The sequence below is a fragment of the Plasmodium yoelii genome (assembly GCF_900002385.2).
Source record: "Plasmodium yoelii strain 17X genome assembly, chromosome: 14".
NCBI lineage: Eukaryota > Apicomplexa > Aconoidasida > Haemosporida > Plasmodiidae > Plasmodium > Plasmodium yoelii.
Genome location: NC_036186.2, coordinates 1,637,735 through 1,654,827, shown reverse-complemented (window position 1 = coordinate 1,654,827; position 17,093 = coordinate 1,637,735). Strand labels below are relative to the sequence as shown.

General features: G+C 21.6%; 4 protein-coding genes across 4 annotated transcripts; 2 read left to right on the top strand and 2 right to left on the bottom strand.

The window, feature by feature from the left end:
* Positions 1-54: 54 nt before the first annotated feature.
* On the bottom strand, positions 55-1,145 carry PY17X_1442700 (uncharacterized protein; the record flags this gene model as incomplete). Its single annotated transcript, XM_721214.1, has 2 exons — positions 55-283; positions 514-1,145. 2 exons carry the CDS (start codon positions 1,143-1,145, stop codon positions 55-57), a joined length of 861 nt encoding a protein of 286 aa, XP_726307.1.
* A 1,098-nt stretch (positions 1,146-2,243) lies between these two features.
* On the top strand, positions 2,244-5,013 carry PY17X_1442600 (conserved Plasmodium protein, unknown function; the record flags this gene model as incomplete). Its single annotated transcript, XM_022957610.1, has 2 exons — positions 2,244-4,661; positions 4,969-5,013. The coding sequence occupies 2 exons, from the start codon at positions 2,244-2,246 to the stop codon at positions 5,011-5,013; spliced, it is 2,463 nt and encodes an 820-aa protein (XP_022812972.1).
* A 270-nt stretch (positions 5,014-5,283) lies between these two features.
* PY17X_1442500 (isoleucine--tRNA ligase, putative) lies at positions 5,284-11,017 on the bottom strand (the record flags this gene model as incomplete). Its single annotated transcript, XM_022957609.1, has 4 exons — positions 5,284-5,371; positions 5,597-9,156; positions 9,404-10,331; positions 10,752-11,017. 4 exons carry the CDS (start codon positions 11,015-11,017, stop codon positions 5,284-5,286), a joined length of 4,842 nt encoding a protein of 1,613 aa, XP_022812971.1.
* Positions 11,018-11,811: 794 nt separating this feature from the next.
* PY17X_1442400 (conserved Plasmodium protein, unknown function) lies at positions 11,812-17,007 on the top strand (the record flags this gene model as incomplete). Its single annotated transcript, XM_022957608.1, has 3 exons — positions 11,812-15,079; positions 15,266-16,811; positions 16,914-17,007. The coding sequence occupies 3 exons, from the start codon at positions 11,812-11,814 to the stop codon at positions 17,005-17,007; spliced, it is 4,908 nt and encodes a 1,635-aa protein (XP_022812970.1).
* Positions 17,008-17,093: the final 86 nt, after the last annotated feature.

The following is a 17,093-nucleotide window of genomic DNA, read 5'->3' as shown; positions in this document are numbered from 1 at the left end:
AAAAATAAAAAAAAAATTTAATTGGGCATATCCTGGTTATGCACTTGATCAATATTAATGTTTATTTTTCTTATTTTTCTTTATTTTTTTTTTTTTTGGATTTGTTTTGGAGGCATCTTTATTTTTCCGTTGCTCAGCCATTTTTAAATCTCGTTCCCATTTAAGCATCTTCATTTTTTTTAATTCCACATTTTTTTTTTTTAACATATTTTTTGTTGATATATCTTCCATCTTTATTACTCCACTTTCGCTAACATACAAAATAGGGACTAAAAATATTTTTCTAAAAAATAGGAAAAATAAAGCATGTCAAATTGAAGAAAATAATTTCGAAATGAAACATGCCAAATTAAAGGAAATAACTTCGAAATGAAACATGTCAAATTAAAGGAAATAATTTCGGAATAAAACAACAGGTCTGAGACACATACTCAAACCGATTTAATATGTACGCACATGTATAATACAATGTAAAATGTAGAAGTGGAGAGGGCCATGTGAATGGTTTCTAACCTTAGATAAGCTCGTAGCGGCAAATTGTTTGTGGCAATAAAAAACTTTTTTTCATTATTATTTTTTACTAAATCGATTATGCATTTCATAGAGTCAGACAAGCCATCAGTTTCGTCGTTTTTTTCGTCGTTTACTTCGTTTTTTTCGTCGTTTACTTCGTTTTTTTCGTCATTTTTTTCTTCATTTTGGCAAGTGTCCTCCGTTTTTGCAACTCCAATCTGATCATTATATATATTGTCAAAGTTGTGAGTTGCTTGTATTTGATTTTCAAAAAAATGATTTGGAGAAAAAATATGATTATTTTCTTTTTTAATTTTTTTAATATATTCATTAACAGAATTCATGATATTTTTTTCATTATGATTACATTTATAGTGTGATATTTTTCTAATACCATATGCCGTTTCTTCATTATTTATTCCTTTTGTATAATTTGATATACATTTTGTTGTCATAATTATGATTTGTCTGTTCATTAATTTGTTTAATTCATCTTTTAATGGAATTTTATGAATGATACAAATATTTAAAAATGTTTCATCAACAATTATTTTAAGAGGTTCTGATACTTGTAAAAGGGAACAAGATGTTATTAATTTTTTTTTGAATTCTTTTTTTTTTTCAATTTTCATTTTGGTTTTTTTTTTTTTTTTTTTTTTTTTTTTCAAAACATTATTTTATTATATAATCAGAACACTTTATCTTTTTGGAACTTAGTTTATTATAAGTTATTAATATATTGAATAATTTACAGATTTTATATTGTTTCGTTTTATCATATCTTTGGATGTTTGCTTGCCGATTTATTCGCTACCCTGATCTGTTAATACGTAAAAAGAGGAAAAAAGAAAAGAAGTACTACTTATTATTCATATAATTTATCAAAAACGAATCATTGTTCTTCTCAAAAGTGAGCATATTCATTCGTATATATTCCCAAAACATGCGATTTTAAAAGTATTATATATATATTTATTATTTTATTATTTTGTTATTTTGTTATTTTTTTTTTTTTTTTTTTTTTTTTTTTGTAAATTGTCTTTTCTTGGCCAATATAATAAATGGATGAGAATGTTTTTCAGTATATGCATATAAATAAGAGGAAAAAAAAGAGTAATAGAAAAATAGTAATAAAATAGTAATAAAATAGTTTCAATTATGCCTCAAATAAATATGTTAATAATAATAATATATATACATTTTTATATTCTGAAAAATATACAAAATGCAACACATAATAATATACTTAAAATAGTGCTACAACATTATATATAATTTTTTTTTTCTCATTAAATTTATAAAAATATTTTTTATTTCCTATTTATATCTACACAAAAATTTTGATCTTTGTTTAGAAACAAATTAAAATCATATATTTGTATTTTCTTTCTTTTGTTTTTATTTTCTTCAATTTTTTTCGGTAAAATAAAATTTAATGACCATTTTATTAATTATATAAAAAAAGGAAAAAAAAAAAAAAAAGTACAGTATTTTTTTAACAGCAAATAACTATATGAACAATATTATTTTTATATATACTAATTTGTTTGGAGCCTGAATAATTTTATTTTTTAAAAAAAAAAAGCAAAGCAAAGCAAAGCAAAACAAAGCAAAACAAAACAAAGCATATATATATGTAATACACAAACAGATAAGTAAAATACAAAATTACAAGATATTATAATTAAAAAAGAGAGAAAAAAAAGAAGAAAAAAGAAAAAATATAAAATATGAATCAAGATAATAATAATTTGGAAAATGAAAATTATTCTAACAATGCCACAAATACTGATGGACCAAACTTGGAAAATCAACAAAATGGCGAAACGAACATTAGATTTGATCATATAAAATCAAATGGATGTATCAATGAACAAACATGTTACGAAAATAAAAATATATCTTCAAATATATCTTCAAATATATCTTCAAATATATCTTCAAATATATCTTCATTAGCTAATCAAAATAATGGACAAAGTGTCGAAAATAATACAAGTCAAAACATAAATCATAATCCCAATGCTAACTTTAATAATTTTTTTTCCCAATCAGAAAAAGAAGTAACTTTTTATAATAACCCTCAAACGAAAAATGAAGAAAATAAAAATGGAGAGAATCAAAATGGAGAGAATCAAAATGGAGAGAATCAAAATGGAGAGAATCAAAATGGAGAGAATCAAAATGGAGAGAATCAAAATGGGGAGAATCAAAATGGGGAGAATAAAAATGGGGAGAATCAAAATGGGGAGAATAAAAATGGAGAGAATAAAAATGGGGAGAATAAAAATGGAGAGAATAAAAATGGAGAGAATAAAAATGGAGAAAAAGAGAAAATTTTAATGAGGCCAACAAATACAGTTTTAAGAAACATTGTTACAAAAAAATCAGCTAATATAAAAAATAGCATTCATAATATTTTTTTTTCAAATATTAGTTCTATGACATTTGATCCTTGCATAGAATCTGCTGACAAGTCAGGCGATACTAACAATTGCAATGAAAATTGTAATGAAAATTGCAATGAAAATTGTAAAAATGGCTGTAAAAATGGTTTTAGCGGTGACAGTGGGCAGGGAAGCTTCGTGTGCGATTCTACAAAGGAGGGTGTGGATAATCAAACAAATAATACAGCGAAAGATGAATTAAACTATATTTATAAAATTTTAAACTTAGGATGTATATCATCAGAAAAAGTCGAAGTAACTGAAAAAGGAAAAGAAATAAAACGAATATACAATGAAATTATTAATCTATATAAACAGAAATGTGAAAATGATCCACTAACATTAGAAGAATGTTTATTAAATATCCAATCAAATAAAACCTTAATTGAACTTTTATTTTTTATTTTGAAGAATCATAAAATCATAAATAATAAATATTATCAACAATCTTATCATATTAAAAATGACAAAATAAATTCAAATATGTTAAATTATGAAACAGTTACAAATATTCAAAAAGAATGGAGAAATAATAATGAACCATTTATCGAACATACACAAATAAATTCTGATAAAAATAATAATTTTTCAATTTTAGAAAATAATACTAATATTAATAAAAGCTTATATAATAATTATGATGAAAAAGAAAATCTAAATGAATTATATAAATGTGTTAGTTGTGAGCAAGTGTGTATGCATGTATATTATATATTAAGACCTAATAATATAAAAAATATATCATATAGTGTTTTAGATAAATGTATATGGTGTAGTAATTGTTATAATTCTTCTAAATATCCAAATATTTTAAATAGTTCTAATTTTATTAAAGTTAATGTTCCATATACATTTTCTGAAACACAATGGAGTGCTTATGAAATTGAAAAATTAATTGATGGTGTTTGTAAATACAAAAATAATTGGGATGAAATTAGTAAATATGTTAAAACTAAAACACCATATGATTGTATATATAAATTTATTTCTATGCCACTATCAAATCCGTATTTTGATATAGATAATGCACTTAACATTAACAGTATGCCATTTCAATCTTATAAACAAAATAATAATCTTCTCTCTCTGCTTTCATTTATATGTAATTATATTAGCCCATATATCGGCGCTTATGCTGCCAAAAAAATTGTTGACATTATTTTGAAGAAGCAAAAAGACTCTCAAATAAGCCAAGCGAATAATGCGGAAAATGGCGAAAAAGATGAAAATAATGAAAATAATCAAAATTGTGAAAATAACCAAAAAAATGAAAATAATCAAAATTGTGAAAAAAATGAAAATTGTGAAAAAGGTAACAACCCTGAACAAGCTAACGAAATGGCAGGTGATGAAAATGTTAACATGGATAATAATAGCGGTAATAATAATAGTGGCAATAATAATGGTGGCAATAATAATAGCGGTAATAATAATAGCGGTAATAATAATGGTGACAATAATAATGGTGAAAAGGATACTCTCCCATCTACTTATATTTTAAAAGAAAAAGACATGCAAGAAATTCATGATACTATTATCAACGCTTCAAAAAAAAGAGCTAAACAGCTAGCTGATCTGGAAAAACATAATATTAAAAAATTATTAAGAGAACTAGCCATTATAAATACTAAAAAAGTTAAATTAAAGTTGAAACAATATCAATATATTCAAAATTATTTTGAAATACAAAATCAGTTGATGGTAAAAAATGCACAAAACATAAAAATATATAATTTGTAACATAATTTATAATATTAATTTATAACATAATTTATAACATAATTTATAACATAATTTATAACATAATTTATAACATAATTTATAACATTAATTTGCAATATTAATTTGCAATATTAATTTGTAAATACTGGGTAACCTTTGTAAGAATGTTTAACCATTTTCACATAGGCAGTTATGTGTATGCATATTACATATTTTATACATACTTGTAAATAATATAAATTTGATATCATTTTAATTTTATTTTTTTATTTCTCTCCTCTTTTAGGAAAAAAAACTATCCCACATAGGAGATAAGGACACAGGAGTATAAATTGACATTTTTGTTTTTTATCATATATTAAAACAATTTTAAAAGCTATTTATATGAAATTTTCTTTATTACCCCGTTGTTTTTCATTTTTTGTATTTTTTAATAATATATTATATGCATGCATGTATTGTTTGTGCATACATATCATGTTTAAAATAATATTCCGCCTTGGTAAGTTGTTTTAATTAGTACCTTTTACTACTATATATAATTTATCACTTTTAAAAATCCAGTTAACATTTTAAAGAATTAAAACATTTATAACTCAAATTATAAATATGTTTTTATGATATCCAAGCATCTTGGGCAAAAAAAGCTTTCCTTAAAGAAACTCACCGTCTCACCATACATCCAGCACCTGTGTAAAAAAAAAATAAAAAAAAACACAATTTTTTATTGCTTGTTCATATTTTTATTCACTGTTCACATTTTTATTCACTGTTCGCATTTTTATTCACTGTTCGCATTTTTATTCGCTGTTCATATTTTTATTCGCTGTTCATATTTTTATTCACTGTTCATATTTTTATGCACTGTTCATATTGTTTAAGATAAAGGTAAACATGTTAAAATGGCTAAATACCTGGAGCATCGTTGTGACTCCGATTTCTTTATGCCTATGCTTAAGTTTGCATATTTAGTGTGCTCGTCAAAATTTGATATATTTTCAAAATCGTGTTGTTTTTGATCATTTTTCTGAAAAAAATCGTCAGAAATATTGTTTTCGTTCGTATTGCTGTTCATAATATTAGTAAGGAGGGGAATTTTATAGGTTTTATAATTTTCATCCATTTTTTGAACATCGGATAAATCATTACATATAATAATATTTGATACATTAAATACAAATCGAAGATCATCATAATTATTAAAATTGTCTAGTGGACTCACATTTTTCAGAAATTTTTTTAGTAAATTAAGAATTTCATCGTTATCACAATAAATATAAACAATGGCTAGTAATGAATTTGAGAAATATGAATTTAGCTGTTTATGAATGTAATATTTTATTAAGAATAAGATATCTAAGTTAACTTGTTTATAATTTTTTATTTTTGGAAATGGGAGTAAAAAAATTGATTTTATTTTTCCATTTATTTTTTTTAATTTGTTTAAATTATTATTTTTCAAATTTCGAAAACTTTGATATAAATCTTCACACAAATGTGGTGTTATAGGTGCTAATATTCTTAACAAGTCAATAATAATTTTATAAAAAATTTTTTGACAATTTCTTCGATTTATAGAATTTTTTTCATGTATATATAATCTATCTTTACTATAATCAATATATATTGCCAAATCTTTATGTATAAAATTTAATATATATTTAATAAGTAGCTGTAATTGGAAATTTTTATAGCTATTTAAACAATTTTTAATTAAGCAATCTTTTTTATATAATATATATTTATCCATAATTTGAAGCTTATTATATTCTATTTTTTTTTCTGTAAAATTTAAATCATATATATTATTTAATAAAAATTTAAGTGTGTTATATATTTTTAAATATATATATTTGTTAATATTTTCTAGTATATCATAACTAATAGAAATGTTTCTATCTAAAAAATTGTAGCAACAAACCCATAGCCTCACAATATCAGCATTGAACTTTTTTTTATCCTTGATGTTTTTTGTGAAATCATCAAATTGGCTCTTAAGATTTTTCATTTCTTTACGCGAGTTAGTATTACTTTTGTCTTTATCATTATTCTCGTTTATATCCAGCGTCGAATTTGTTTGGTCATGTTTTGGGTCATGTTTTTGTTCACATTTTTGTTCATTTTTTTGGTCCCTTTTTTGGTCCCATTTTTGTTCATCTCCCGATTTGTCAACTAGGGTGCCAGTTTGGCAATTGCTGGTAACACAGTCATTACTATTTTGAACAATAGGAGAATGAGTAGTTGGTTTATTTTTGTAATTTTCCATTTTGATATATGTATTATGGTGATTTGTCATCAGGTTTTGTGGTTTATTATTAATACCTATAAATATATCTCGTGGGGAAATAACATTATTTAAGCTTTTGCTCATTTTGACATTATTATAATCTACAACATAATTATGAACAATGACATTTTTTATAGGCAAATATTTTTTAAAAGATGAAAACTTATCATCATTATCATCGTTATTTTTATCATCATTATCATCGTTATTATTGCTATTTTTTATTTTTGTTTTTTTTTCATTTATATAATTTAAAATAAAATAAATAAAAAAAAAAGACTGAAACCACCCCCTTATTTGATCTATCCCTTCACAACATAAAAATATTGATAAATTATTTTTGTACATTTGTTTTTTGTTCTTATTATTAAATAAAATAATATCATCAACTTTTTTTATTTTAAAATAATTACTTTTATTTTTTATTTCTTTTATTATATTTTTATAATTTTTTTGTGGATCAAATATTTTTTTTTTTTCAATAATATTTTTAAGTAAGTTTGTTTCATTTAAAATAGGATTATTATCATGACTTATATTTTTATCTTTTGTAATTTCCTTATATATATCATTTATATAAAATGATTGTGTATCTGTTTTGATATTCAAATATTTATTACTAACATACCAATGTGATATAGATTTTTTTTTTTTTTGTATAAATTTATTAGTATAAAGATTGTAATTATAATTTTTTTTAAAAGATGATAAAATTTTCTTCAAATATATATTATATAAGATATGCTTACACATATATAAAACATAAAGATATGAAACTGATGAATCAAACCATACATCCATTATTTGATTTTTAAAAATAAAATTTTGATTATCATTTATTTTTATATCTTTTAATGGAATATTTAATCCCCAATATTTTTGTCTACTTATACACCAATCATTTCGATCTTTCATTGTATTTATTAAATAATTTTTATTATTATTATTTAAAAAATTAATATTTTTTATATTTTTATAAAAATATTTATTTTTTTTTATTTTTTCAATATCTATATAAATTTGTAATAATGATTTTACCTGAACACTTGTGTGTGAACGCCAATCAAATGGGTATAAATGGTTATATGGAAAATGAAAAAAAATATTTTCATAAAAAGCATAAAAAAATAATAAATGATAATTATTTTGATTTATATTAATTTTATTATATTTTTCTTGATTTAATAATTTACAATCATAATTATTATTTCTCAAAAATTGTAATATTAATAATTGACTTGATTTATCTTCATATTTTTTTATTAAATTTATATTTTTTCTACATTTGTTAATTATTATTTTATTATATTCTTCTTGCAAATCATCATTTTCATCAATAACATTTTGACTACTACTATCAAAAAAAGTATCTTCATTTTCAACTTTATTTATTTTGTGTGTCTTATCCTTATTTTTTATATTTTCATAATCTAATTTATTTAAATATATTTTTTTAAGTTTATTATTTTTATAATATAAATTATAATCTATAAACCCATGTGATGGAGCAATATGAACAATTCCTGACCCAAAATATTCATTTAATTTGTTTTCATTAGTTAATAAAAATTGATTTTCTTGATTATTAATAAAATTATAATATGTAGAATCATTCAAATGTCTTCCTTGTATTGTACCAATAGTTTTAAATTCAATAATTTCATTTTTTTTACAATAAAATTGTTTAAATTTTTCATAAAACATATCAAAAGATTTATCACATATAAGAAAATATATATTTTCGAAATTTTTATATATTCCTTTTACTATTCTATATAAATATTTATCATGTATTAATAAAGCTTTATTATTAAATATTGTATATATTTGTGTTGTAAAAACAAATATCTTTATATTTGATCTCAAATTATTTCTTATTTTATTTATTATTGTATTTATGTAATTATTTGAAATATCATTTTCATGTATACAATTTGCAATCATTTCATAATTATTTTGGCAAAATTCTATTTCTTCATTATTTAATTGGATAATCTCATTTATTAATTTATTTTCTCTAATATTATTTAAAACTGCTAATAAATAGTCGTTTCCTATCTTATTAAAATTATAAAAAAAGTAAAAAGAATTGCAAACCCGGTTTTTGTATATTATTTCACTATCCGAAAGTACAGTTTTGGTTTCGTAGCTGTGATAGATGGGTCGGTTGCTAATGTACACATATTTCTGAAAAATAGAAAAAAAAAAAAAATAAAAAAAAATGCATAGCAGAATGGATAGCAAATGCATAGCAGAATGGATAGCAAATGCATAGCAGAATGGATAGCAAATGCATAGCAGAATGGATAGCAAATGCATAGCAGAATGGATAGCAAATGCATAGCAGAATGGATAGCAAATGCATAGCAGAATGGATAGCAAATGCATAGCAGAATGCATGAGAACGGTTCGGGTGGCATGCCAGCTAGGTTACCTTTTTCAGAAGCTTTTCAAAAACATTTGTCTGAATTTGTTCATAAAATTTGTAAAATGTGATGTAAGAGTAGTTCCAATATCCCCAAATTCCATACGAAATTAAGGAAATAAATTGTTTATTTATAAAATAAGAAGAATATAATTTACATAATTTTTTAAAGTTGTCTATTTTCTTTTTCATTACAACATCTTCACTTTGACTTATCATAGATGTACATTTTTGAAATAATTTCTCATAAAATAAATTATTAATTTTTTTTTTTTTTACAAGGGTTCGTATTTTACTAAATATATCAGTAGGAGAATTAGTATAAATATCCGGTGATCCAATCTTGTTAAATGGGTAATCATTTAAATTTATATCTTTTATATTTTTTATTTTTAATAATTTCATAACATTATATTCAATAGGTAAACCATGACTATCAAAGCCATGAATTAATAATACAAAAAAATTTTTTAACAAAAAAAATTTTAAATATATATCTTTTATTATTTTATTTAATATGTGCCCAATGTGAATATCATTATTTGCATATGGTGGACCATCATGTATAATTTTAATTTTGTTAATTAGTTTATTATATAATTTGGATAATATATATTTTTTATTATTTTTTTTTTTTTTTTTTTTTGAAAATGACTCTGATTTGGTGTACTCATTAATTTGTAACAAATTCTCCTTTTTTAAGTTTGTCTTATTTTTTAACAAATTCTCCTTTTTTAACAAATTATCATTTTTTAAGTTTGTCTTATTTTTTTTCCCATTTTTTATTTCGCATGTTAAACTATTTTGGGGAAAAGCCCTTATTCCCTTCCCCTCGGAATTATTATTTTTTTTATTATATATACATTTTTTTATATTTATAAAATTCCTTTTTTCATATATATTGTTTTTATTCCATAATTCTTGTATGAATATTTGCCTGAAAATAAAACATGTCAAAAAAAATTAAATTGGAAAAGGTAACGGTTCTATGCACATTTTAAACGGGGCAACATAAAACGGGGCAACATAAAACGGGACAAAATAAAACGGGACAAAATAAAACGCAACCAAATAAAACGCAACCAAATAAAACGCAACCAAATAAAACGCAACCAAATAAAACGCAACCAAATAAAACGCAACCAAATAAAACGCAACCAAATAAAACGCAACCAAATAAAACGCAACCAAATAAAACGCAACCAAATAAAACGCAACCAAATAAAACGCAACCAAATAAAACGCAACCAAATAAAACGCAACCAAATAAAACGCAACCAAATAAAACGCAACTAAATAAAACGCAACCAAATGTGTGGGCGATTTATCAGAGATGCAATATTTCCTTAGTACATACTTGGCGAAACTGTCATATACTGTTGGCAATAATTGCATAGGCAAATTTATAGACTCCTTTATCACATCTTTAATATTTTTTTTATTCTCTTTTAATCTGACTTTAAATTTGTATGTGTTCTTAACAGGGCTTATGAAATTTGATGTTTTATTATGCTTAAAAAGGTGTATATTATTTTTGTTATTTTTATACAAAGACATACAATTTGAAGATTTTATATAAATTAGCAAAAATGTGAGTCCAATAAATAATAGGTATTTAATCATTGTATTTATTTTAACAACATTATTAATATATTCATTTTTATTCCCCAAATTTTATTAACACATGATCATATAAAATTAAAAAAGGATGCCAAAAATATGCACATATATGTGGGGAATGTATCCAAGAAATGGCAATTTTTCAAATGCAAGATTGTACAGAAAAGGGGAGGGAAAGAGAAGAAAAGGGGAAGGGAAAGAGAAGAAAAAGGAAGGAAAAGAAAGAAAAAAAGAAAGAAAAAAAGAAAGAAAAAGAGGAAAAATTATATTATTTCCATAACATTTCTTTCATACTATAAAATCGTTTAAAAAAAAAAAAAAAAAAAAAAAAAAAAACATAATAGTGTTGATATATAATAAATACAATTAATCTTGTGATAAAAATATAAATGCTCTATATATCTTTGCAGTATTTTTTTTTTTTTTTTTTTTTTTTTTAATATGTACTCACATTTTTGAAAGTAGCAATATGCCACTAAAAAAATATCCACGATATTTATTTTTTGGAAATTCAAAAAATTAAAGATTTCATGTCGCATCAAATTAAAGAAGATTTCGTGTTGCATAAAAATGTAAGAAAATTTCGTGCTGCATAAAAATGTAAGAAAATTTCGTGTTGCATAAAAATGTAAGGACTATTTAAAACTACAGAATATTGAACATGTTTGGAAAATATGTAACAAAATATCATCCTAATTGTTTAGTGAAAATGTAACAAAATTATGTTCCATATAATAAGAAATGTTTATCATTTTTTTAAAATAAATAAAAAAAAAAATAAATGAGTTGAACGCAAAATGCTTATTAATAATGAAAATAAAATAAAATACTTAAAAGATATTTTATATAGAGAAAAAAATAAAAAAATATATAAAAATATATATTACACAAATAAGAATAAATATCGCTTAAAAAATATAGGTTATTCAAAAAATATATATTATAATAATACATACAAAGAAAGGATCGTTTTTTTATATAAAAATAAAACATTGATACAGATAATTGGAGCTATAAAATCAGAAAAATGTATTTTTTTACAAAATTATAAACAAAATGAATTATGTAAAAGCGTAGAACACAATCAATATACTGATACTCAACAAAGAGATGAAATAAATAATGGAGACCAACACATTTTAAAAGGTAAAGCAAAATGGAATAAAACAAATGAGTGTGTAGCTAATACAAACAAATTACGGAATAACAAGTTAAAATCAGAGATAACAGAAAGTAAAAAAATGATTATTATTAATAAATATATAGAAAGACATGAACAAAATGAAAATAAAAAAAATAAGCTAATAATAAAATATGAATTAACAAATTTGAATAATATTATGTTAATATTGAAAAAATGCCAAGAATATAATTATATAAATTATGCACTATTTGAAGACATAATAAATAAGCTAATATCATACACAAAAGAAGAAAATAAAAATGTAAACAAAAGTGTAGATGTAGATGCAGATGCAGATGCAGATGCAGATGCGAACAAAAGTGTAGGTGTAAACAAAAATGTAGATACAGATGCAGGTGCAGGTGCAGATGTAAACAAATTAATAGCAATTTCTAAAATTTTGGCAAATTTGAAGTATCATAATGAAAAATATAACAATTATTTATTTATGTTTTTAATTAGTAGACAAATAATAACGAATACAGATCTAATAGATATATTATATATATTAAAAAAAAATGAAAATAAAATAAATAATTTATCTGCATTATTAATATATAGAATAAATTTTATAATTATTCACAGACTATATTCTTTTTCCTTAAATAATTTATATAATATTTTAAATTTTTATATAAAACTAAATAAATATATTTCTATATTTAAAGAAAAAGAAAATGATACATTTAAAAAAGGTCAAATAATTTATAACACATTATTAAATAATGAAAACAAACAAATTTACGAAAATAAATTTGTTAAATCTTTAGAAAATTATGAACATTTTTATCATATTAAAAATTATACTATAAATAATTATAAATATAAAAAAACTATAACCAAAAAAAATTCTATCAATTTTATATTTCGTTTAATAAATCTTTTAAATAAAAACAAAATTAATGTAGATCAATTATTTCGGGTAATACATATCCCAGATTGTCTTAATAACCTTTTTTATATCTATATAACGAATAAAATAAGCGATTTTTGTATAAGAAAAATAAAAATTGAATATATAATTTATAATAGAGATGAACGAAAGCGATTATACATACTAAGAGACAAATTTTTGCAAAAAAGACAATCTCTAATTTGTAAAACTGAGCAAGCCCGCTGTTCCCCAAGTCAAAACGTTGGAAAGGTTGAAAAGGTTGAAAATGTTGAAAAGGTTGAAAATGTTGGAAAGGTTGAAAATTTGGAAAATTTCGAAGGTGGGCCTAACGTAGTTGCCAGATCCAAACTAATGCAACTCAGTTTGATAAACAAAATGAAAAAGAAAAAAATAGATGCAAGAATGTTTGTACCCCTTTTAAGGTTGCATAATACAAATAATATCACATGCAGTAATAAGATGATTGATTTTTTTTGTTACACATATAAATATATGAATATAATTTTTAATCCAAAAGGACTAATTATAACATTCAATATTTTATCCAAAATTTGTAAAAAAATAAATAGTAATGTTTTATATATGATAACAAATTTGATAGAACAAAAAATAAATTATTTTGATCATGAAGATATAATAAATATATTAGATAGTTATTCAAATATACCAAATGAAAAAATAAAAAAAAATAATTTAAATTTTATAATACGTTTTTTATTTAATAATAATAAAATAATTTATTTAAATGATACACAAATTCAAAATTTATTAAATCTTATTATAAAAAAAAAAATATATATTAATTATGATGTCATATATTATATAACACATTTTATTTTAAATCATAAACCTTATTATAAAAATATAAAAAATGTCTATTTATATTTATTTTATCATTTTCATTTTAATCAAATAAATTATAATTTTTTAAATTTTTTATATCTTTATATAATAACTAATAAAAAATATATTGAAAATTTTGAAGACCTAAATATGTTTATTTCATCAACAATAGTTATACCAAAAAATATAAAATATTCTAAAAAAATAAATAAAATAATTAATATATCAGCATTAAAACATTTAAAATGTATCAATAGTACTATCCAATCTACGTTATTTCTAAATAACTTAAAGAATATCGTTAATTTCATTTTTTACTTAAACAAATCTATATCGAGCAATATTTATGTAAATAATTCGATCGTGCTAAATGAGTATGGGGTAACAAAATGGGAAAATAAAAATAAACAAAATAAACAAAATAAACAAAATAAAAATAAAAAAAATAAACAAAATAAACAAAATAAACAAAATAAACAAAATAAACAAAATAGTGGAAAGTATAGCGGACAAAATGGTGGTATGAGAGTTTATTTTTCGCAAAACAGCTTTAATGAGCAGTACTTAATAACAACATCATTTAACGTAAAAATTTTAGTTTATATTAAAAATATATTTTACAATTTTTTAAATAATGAAAAAAATAATCTAATAAATAATGAGGTATTATATTTTTTGTTAAAAGGGATAACAAATTTATATGAATTAAAAAAAAAAATAAATATACACACAAATAATAAATACACATATTTTTATATAAATCAAAAAGGAATTTGCAAAAAAAGTAAAATTATAAATAATTATATTTTAAGGATTATTCATGATATTAATATAAAAATATTATCTTTTTTATCTCAAATTTCTTATAAAAACTATTTTTTAAATTCAGTTATGATAAAAAATTGTTATACTTTTGACCAAATTAATAAACAAAATAATGTTTTATCTCACATTCAAAATTGTATCAATCAAGAAAAACAAGATCTCCAAAATATTTTAAGATATTCTCTTTTTTCTACCTTTTTAAGTTGCTACAAAATTGGCGAAATCTCCTTGCCCCTCTTTTCTGTCGCCTTTGGAAATGGCGGCAATAAAAATGGTGACAATGATAATGGCCAATCGGAACACATCGAAAATCGAAATCGTAAAAATGCTAAATAAATATAAAAGAAATTGTTGAGAATAAGTCTATCCCTCGTTTCGTCAGATAGTTGCATATGCCACATATACACACATATATACACATATACACACATATATACACACATGTATATTTTTCATTTCATTTTATTTTCATTTCATTTTCATTTCATTTTATTTTCATTTTTAGGAATCGACAAATTAGAGCTTGCGCTAATGAAAAAAATACTGTCTGGAATGAAGATCAAAACAGAAGAAATGAAAAAAGAGAATTTATTTACAATTATGTACAGTGAAAAAAAAAGAAAAAAAATTAGCTCTAAAAAAGTTATAAAAAACATGATTTTAAGTTATAAATATGGTGAATATAATTATTTAAAAAAATATAAATATAAGAAAAATGTGTATGTTAATAAAATATTAAAAAATATAAACAAAAAAGCTTTAAGACGAAAAATTAACAAAATAGACAATGAATTAAAATTATATAGTGATTTAAAAAATGTTAATAAATATAATAAAATGTTTATTTTTAAATTTTGTAAAAATAAAATAAAAACAACAAAAAATAAGCTTATATTAAAAAATAATATCAAAATAATATCACATATAGAATCAAATCAAATTATCGAATTATTAATTAGCATTCTTACTTTATCTATTCGATATATTCTACGGAATAAATCTTATCAAAATATATGTTACAATAATGATTACTTAAAAACATGTGAAAAATTAATAACATATTTATTAAATTATATGATGATATTAAAAAAGCCTCAACCAGTTAATTTGAATTATGATATATATTTAAAATTAAATTTTTGTATAGAATTATTCAAGTATGTATTCCCAAAATTATATCAAAATTATATTTATATATTAACATATTGGAAAAAAATTATAAATAAAAATTTATCAAATAAAAAAACGTTTAGAAATTATTTTGAATACATTAAAAGTGAAGAAATAAGTCCATGCGAAAAGTTAGCTATCAACAATTCGCAAGATGTAAATTTAGGCAATCTAGAAAAGTTGCACAATAATGACAATAATGATGATAATGATGATGATAATGATGATAATAATGATAATAATAATAATGACAATAATGACAATAATGATGATGATAGCCAACTTAGCTTGAGCAAAAATAGCTTTTTGAATTTGTTGAATTTTTTAAATTATCCATGTATATCTCAAACAAAATATAAATATAAATTAAGGGATAATACCAATTATATATTTGAAAATAGTTTTTTTTTTAAACAAGCTAGTAGTTATAAAAATATAACACATCATAATATATACGAATATTATAGACATTTACAAAATAGTTCGGATAAACTTTATAATTTTTTTATTAATTTAAAAGAAAAATTAAAAAAAAAAAAACGAAAAAAAAAAAAAAATATATTTGTTAATTCAAAATTGAGAAAAATAAATAATAATTTTAAATTTGTATTTCCCTCTAATTGTCTTAATATAATTAATGTAGAAAAAATTTATTTATTTCATAACCATTTAATAAAGGTTGATATAAAAAAAAATAACAAAACATCAAATGTTAACACATTTATATTTTGTTTATATTCATCTTTTAATCTAAATAATGTTGTAAAAACGAGTACACATTTTTCTAAAATTGAAAATCAACCCAGCCAAACCTTTCTTCAGCGAGATTTTTTTTTATTCTTATTTTTGGCTCGTATTATGCTAGACCAGCGATATGACAGGTAGGGAGCCAAACAAGAGCCGGTCATGCATGCGTCATACGTCATATATATATATATATATATATAATTATTTATTTATTTGTTTATTTGTTTATTTGCCAGGTATGACCTTATTTCCATACACTCGGATAGTTTAAACAGTAGCCACCAAAAAAAACGTTTATATTCCCATTTATTGGGAAAATTGTACACATAATTTTGGTACAATATTTATGTATTTTCAAAAAAAATGCTACCTAATATGTTATATGCCCTAAAAAGCGCTATTTTTAAAGCGTCACT